Below are 6,703 nucleotides of genomic sequence, written 5' to 3' on the forward strand. Positions count from 1 at the left end.
GGCACCCCCCCCCGGGCAGCCGGTCTCGCTCCGCCACGACCCAGAGAGGAGGCACTGCAAGGTTAGCGCTGTGGCTTGGGGTGCCCAGCCAGGCGAGGGTGGAGGGGGAAATCCTGCTTCCCCACTCCCCCTGGCTCTGTCTGGGGATGCCTGCAGCACTGGGGGACACGCCACAGACCCGGTGTGAAGCTGGTGCCTCCAGCATCACCACCTTGACGTGAGCATCCCATCCATGGCACCATCTTCAGGCCGACTGCTGCCCTGGGCTGTTTGCTGCTGCTGCCCCCCATCCCAAAGCAGAGGATGCTCTGCTTTCCCTGTGTGCTCAGTGGAAAATGGGGGATTCTGTGGGGCACAGCTCCATCTGCCTGTCTCTGGACGGATTCCCACAGTGAGGAGCATCCTTGCAGGAGCAGTATCTCCCACCCAGCCCTTTTGCAGCTTTCCCCAGCCCCGCACAGCATTGGTCCCACCATCTCCAGCAACCCAACCCTTGCTCTGTGCGGAGCACTGTAACCCCAGCAGCAGCCTCTGGGATCTATCAGGGTGTCAGCACCTCATCCCCATCACCGCCCATCCCAGTACCTTCCTTTCTGCGGGTGTGACACATGCCACCAGGGCCAGGGTGAGGAAGAGAATGAAGGAACTGCTGTTCATGGCTGAAGGGCTGCAAAGTGGCTTTTACCGCTCCTTCCCAGCCCCTCACTCTGATCCCCCTTTATAGGGCTGTAATTGGAGCCCCAGAGGCACATGGCTGGCAGCCACAGGGTGGGTGGCTGGGTGGCAGAGTGCCTGGGACAGGACAGATGAGACAAGAAGGTCTGGGTGACCTGAGCAGTGCCAGAGGAATGAGGGGATGAGCACGACTATGCAGAGAAACGCTGGGGTTCAAGTCTTATTTTAAGGTCCTTTCAGCAGCCTGGAAAGCATCAACACCCTTCCTTGGGAATCCACCTCCTGTGCGTGCAGGCTGGAAACTACTACCTGTTTAAACATTTAACTATTCCCTGCTTTGCTGGTGCTACTACCCTATCAGAGTGCCACCAACATGGAGCCAGGACATCCCTGGCAGAGGTAAGCTGCTGCGTGTGCAGCGTTGCAGGGATGGGGAGAGCTCACCCTCCCTTCTGCTTCAGCAGCACTAACATTTCCCCAGCAACTTCCGGATATCAGCCGCTAAATTTGTTGCTTTTGCTTTTACAAGATTTGGGGGAAGAAATAACCACAGAGGGGCACTGAAGTCCAAGTGAGTGTGTTCACTAAGCATACTCAGCGTGCTAACCAGCCTTGTACTTGCACCTCTTCCTTACGTTTGCTGCTTTTAGGGAATCTGAATGAACAAAACCACAGGTGTACTGTCCCTGCCCTCTGGGTTGTTTTTCTGTTCTCTGTAGTTCCTGGAACAGGCACAGAGCTAAGGGCAATTAAAAACTAAGGTGGGATTCTGCTGCATGAACACATGCTGTTGCCAGGACGGCAGTGTGCGGGGCACTGGATGACAGCAGGCCTGTGGTGTGTGTACTGGGAGTGGGGGAGTCCCACCCTGGGGCAGCATCATTCAATGACCACCACAAGCCCCAGCACAACTCGGGACCCCGCTGCTGTTACTGCTTCTCAGTGTCTCTCCCTCTGGTCCAGATGGCCCCAAAAGCTGAAGCAAGCAGAAACCACCCGTCTCCTAACACATCTCTCCCCTTGTTGCCTTTTACAGTCCCAAATTCATGGGCTTATCATAAGGGGCTAAGAAAAGCCTCCTGGGGTATCTGTTGCTCTTGCCCTGGATGCCATGTTCCATCCTTTTGGCCTGACACCAGCCCCTGCCTTTCTTCACTGTTTGGCAGGGACATGCTGCCCTGTTTGAGGTGCCAGGGAGGTGGCAACCACCACTACAACATCACAGCAGCGCTCTCTGGCATCCCTGGGGCTGGGCCAGGTTCAATGGACTGTATGGCCAGCGTGTTGGCATCCGCAGGGCTGGGTTTTATTTGTAACACTTCTTCAAGAGGCTTCATCTTCACCCACACACTTGATAAAAAATTTGGCATAAAAGAGCTGAGTAAACTTGGCAGGTGACTGCAGAGGCAGGTAGAGTGGCACTGCTGAAATGCAATGGCAGAGAAGGGTGAAGTCACTGGTTGTAACCTGGAGGGGTGGGGTGCGATGGAGGCTTTATTAACCTGTGTGCGTTTTACTTTGGGTGGCATGCAGCACGAAGGAAGAGCTTTACTGACATCTCACCTCTGCTGATACCTCTGTCACACAACGCTACAGAGCACGGAGTCCTGGATTGAAAAGGCATCTAATGGGGTGTGAAGGCACTGCAAGGAAGATGGCTGGATTTGGGGTGCCACTGCCACCTCTGTCACTGGCAGGCAGGCAGTGATGATGCAGGGTGGAAGTTTGGGTTAGGATGAGGTGGGAAGTGAGGTCAGAAAGTTGTATGGGGGGAATCAAGGAGGGATCCAGATGCCCTTGGGGAAGGGCAGTGGTGAGCCCTCCTCTCTGCAGGGGTACCAGGGGGGATAGAATCTCCCTCAGGGTGGGGGGTGAGGGCAGATATTAAAAACTACCATCACAGCTGAAATTATTTTTATCTTTTATTTTTATGTGAGAGGCTGGTTTTGCTTGCCTAGGGGCGCACCCGGACTGCAGCTGGAACATGTCGTCATGGGGTAGGCGAAGATACATCCTCACAAGATGGGGACAAGCTTGGCAGGACCTTTCCTTTTCGGACACGTTTGCGCGTGAAAATGTTTCTTCCCACCCTAAGGGAAGCAGAGAGTTCCAGTCTGACAACTCACAGACACTGCCCACTCAGGGCTGCCAGTGATGGCAGGTGACCGGGGTGTCCCTAAATGCCCCCCAGCCCACCTTGAGCAGCTTCTGAATGCCTCTGCACAGGGCAAGCCCCTCACCAGAAGGCAATGGCACGGAAAAGACACCCCCCTCCCAGCTGCACACCCATGCTGGTGAGTTCCTGGGGAGGTACCCTCACTCAGGGAGATGCTCATCCTCAGAGGTCCTGCGAAGGGCCCTTCTGTGAGGCTGCTGCCCTCCACCTTCCTGCAATACCTTGTGGCTTTCCAATCTTCCTGGAGGGACCCAACGGGTTCTCGCAGCATCCACATGGTGGTCAGCGTCTCCTTTCCACCCGTGTCCACAAAGCACTGCCCCACGAAGGCCGTGGTGGCATCTGGGGGAAACACTTGTTGGGGGGGTCAGTGGGGACAGCACCCATGCTCACTGGCTGCTTCCCCTCCCCAGGATGCTCGCAGATGCCATGTTTGCACCCCGATGGCCTTGTTTCCACCCGACTCCCGATGGGGGGACTCGTCCTTCCCCAGCAGCTCCCTCAGGTGAGGCAGGCTCTATGGTACTACATCCACCCATGCCCTAACGGAGATCTGGATCCACCACGGTCACCTCGATCTGCCCAGCAGGGATGGGTGTAAAGACACTGGGTGTTGAGGGCTTGCCTAGCATTGCCCATTGGCCCCAAGCTAGGCAGGCTCCGCCACCTTCCTTTGCTTTAGCTGCACCAAAGCATCACCCAGCAGACTTCCCAGCAGAGGAAAAATCCTGCTGCCTGCCTGTGTGGCCCCTGGTGCCCCCACAGTTCCATCCCCAGCCATCCCAGCACTTACTGGAGAACTTGTCCCAGCGCACAGTGAAGGCAAAGGTGGGCCAGCCCCCCTCAATGGGCTGCTGCTGGGCACCCTTCAGGGGGGAGGCGCGGGCGCAGCCGCCGCCGAGGGTGACCCATGTGAGGTATCTCCCCTGGAATTCCCCATCGTCCTTCACTGCTGAAATCTCCATCAGTGAGTCAAGCTCATTCCTCCACAGCCCGCTGAGCTGGCACTGAAGAGACACAGCCACGGGCTCTCTGTCCCCACACATTGCACAGAGAAGGAGCCCATCCCTCCCAACACCTCATGGCTGGAGCCGCAAGCCCTGCTGCACATGTGACTGCAGGGCACTGCTGCCCCTTTCCCCAGTTTGGGGAAATGCTCCTGTGGGGTGCTGGCTGCTGAAGGGGTGATGCAGCAAGGCCAGCACATCTGAGTCTGTCAGCACACCGGGACACAGCCCCGAGGAAGGAGATGCCCTGTGCAGCTCATCCCCGAGGCACAGACCCTGTGTGAACGGATGCCCCACGAATGATGACCCTGAGCACAAACCCCAAGAGAGGGGATGCCCTGTGTTTGGTGCCCCAGAGACACATCCCGTGGAAAGGGACATCCCATGCATGGTGCTCTCAGGTGAAGAACCTGTAGGAGGGAGCACCCTATGTGTGGTGACCTTGTGAGAGCAGAGTTTTGTGGAGATGTCACCAGGTGGCTGCAAGTGACCCAGTGATATCCTGCCTAGATGAAGGGCTTGCAAAGTTCTCCTGCTTGCCCCAGCCTAAAAGGGCGTTTAAGAGAGAATCCCTGACTGTCCACGCTGCATCCCAGTGCCATGTCTGCCGTGTTCCCATCACCACCCTTCCCCATACCTTCCTCTCTGCAGGGATGATGCGTGCTGCCAGGACCAGGACCAGGGCCAGGGTGAGGAAGACGGCAAATGCACCGCTCCCCATGGCTGAAGGGCTGCAAAGTGCCTTGCACAGCTGCCTCCCAGCCCCACGGCCCAGCCCCCTTTATAGGGCTGTAACTGGAGCCCCAGGGGCACTGGGCTGGCAGCCATGGCCGAGTGGCCAAGGGGGGGAGGGGCTGGGGCCAGGGGCACTGGGCTGGCAGCCATGGCCGAGTGGCCAGGTGGCAGAGTGCCTGGGACAGGTGAGGCGAGGAGGTCTGGATGACCTGGGTAGTGCTAGAGGAACGTGGGGATTAGCACGGCCGTGCATAGAAATGAGGGCACAGGGATGGTAACACATTCACTACCCAAGAGACTGCCAGCCCATTCCTTGCTCTGTGATGGGGTCCTTGGGGTGGGCACAGCCTGGAATTGTCCCCCACTGCCACTGTCCCAGTGCTGCCACCCAAACACAGTCCTGCAGCAAGCAGAGCCTGACTAGGTCTCCCCCTCCTGCACTAAAGAGTGGTGTGTCTGCCTGCAGGAGCTCATCTTTGGGGCAGTCCCCTCCTGCAATACAAGTTTCTGCTGCTGTTTCTAAGCTGTTTTTTCTCCTGGCTCTGCTGGGCTTTGTTTGGATCTGGCACCTGTGACTGCCACTGCAACAGAAACTCTTGGGCATCCTTGAATTAACCCTATTGTAAGTCTAGAAATTCTTTTCTGGAAGATATGTGTTTTCTTCTCCCCATGAGAGGGAACACCCTGTGCATGGTACACTCATGGACAGACTTTGTGGGAGGCAATGCCTCATGCTTTGATGCCAGGCAGCTCCACAGTGAAGCCCTATCTGAGCCCTTCCAACTGGTTCTTAATATTACTAGGTTGTGCCTGAGGATGCACAGGTTCCCAGAGGTCTTAAGATGGCCTCGCTCTAGCACAGGTATATGGCACAGCCACCCCCTCTCCAACCATGTGAGCCCGTTGCTCCTGACGCTACAGGAAAAGAGAGAGCTGGCACCTGACTGTGTCCAGGTCAGAAGGCACCTCTCTAGCCCCTGCTCAGCACAGAGGATGAGCATATGCTTTGAGAATCCTTCAGAGACACATCTGTCCTGGGCTTGAAGACACCAGGATCGCCACTCTCCTCTTGCCTGGAGAGCAAGATGTGGCAATGTCCATGTAAAAATTGCACTTTATATTTAATGAAAACATTATGGTAGCTGCTGTCAGCTCCCATCTCAGGGACTTACTACAAAAGACCTTGGCATCCTTTACTTTCTGCCCAGATAGATCTCAGCCCCATCTCTCACTCAGGGCTCGATGTTCCCCCCAAAGGCTCCATGCTGCACCCATGGGTGCCTGACTCACATTGTTTTCAGTATTTCTTTCCTGTCCCTGCCTACAAAGCATTGGCTCATGGAAGTGGTGGTGGAGTCTATGGCCCATGAAGGGGTGGGGGGTGGAAGAGGGTGCTGACAAGGGGCTTTCCCTCTTAGGCAGACAGCTTGCTGATTTGTGAGTGTGAAAGGCTGCTTGCAGGTAGATGATGTTTTCCTCCTTACCCACCTGTTTTGCTGGCACCAGCAATATGGCGTGAGACAGGTGTGGGATATGTAAAGCATGTGGGATTGAGCCCGTCTAAGCCTGCATACATCTCTGACCCACTTCGTGCTGGGCACAACCTGACTGATCAAGAGCCAGTGGTGGGGACCAGAAGATTCCACCAGCTGTGCAGCTGTAGTGTTGGGGATAAGGGAGCACTGGGGACGACATAAGAGAGGAGGAGACCACTGAGGATACCACAAGGAGATTTAGGGAGCTCTGGGGACATTGCTGACATGTTGGAGCATTTGGGACACCAAAGTAGAAGATAAGTCACCATCAAGGATACTGAACGGAGGAGCAGAAGAGCACTAGGGCCATCGCCGGGGAGGGCAGGGCAGTCTGAGGACACCACAGAGAGGTCTGGGAAAGGAGAAGCACTTGAAAACTCCAGTTACAGAACCACAGTATGTTAGAAGTTGGAAGGCACCTCTGGAGATCAGCTAGTGCAACCTTTCAGCTAAAGCAGGTTTGCTGAGAGCGCGTCTCACAGAATGACATTCAGCTGGCTTTTGAAAGTCTCCAGAGAAAAAGACTCTGTCACTTCTCTGGGCGGTCTATTCCAGTGCTTTGACACCCTCCAAGT

The 6,703-nt window shown here is 55.9% G+C and overlaps 2 protein-coding genes across 2 annotated transcripts in view; both read right to left on the reverse strand.

The window, feature by feature from the left end:
• Positions 1-657, reverse strand: part of LOC104276795 (avidin-like) — a 1,533-nt gene extending 876 nt beyond the window's left edge. Inside the window, exons 1-2 of the mRNA XM_009873230.1 lie at positions 586-657; positions 17-54 (exon numbers count right to left, since the gene is read on the reverse strand). Coding sequence (XP_009871532.1) covers positions 17-54; positions 586-657 — 110 coding nt within the window. The remainder of the gene's footprint in view (positions 1-16; positions 55-585) is intronic.
• Positions 658-2,665: 2,008 nt separating this feature from the next.
• LOC104276796 (avidin-like) lies at positions 2,666-4,579 on the reverse strand. The gene is made up of 4 exons (XM_009873231.1): positions 4,496-4,579; positions 3,645-3,858; positions 3,073-3,193; positions 2,666-2,765 (listed from the first exon to the last, which is right to left on the reverse strand). Exons 1-4 carry the CDS (start codon positions 4,577-4,579, stop codon positions 2,666-2,668), a joined length of 519 nt encoding a protein of 172 aa, XP_009871533.1.
• Between the last annotated feature and the right edge of the window lie 2,124 nt (positions 4,580-6,703).

This window comes from Apaloderma vittatum, unplaced genomic scaffold (assembly GCF_000703405.1).
Source record: "Apaloderma vittatum isolate BGI_N311 unplaced genomic scaffold, ASM70340v1 scaffold41027, whole genome shotgun sequence".
Classification (NCBI taxonomy): Eukaryota; Metazoa; Chordata; class Aves; order Trogoniformes; family Trogonidae; genus Apaloderma; species Apaloderma vittatum.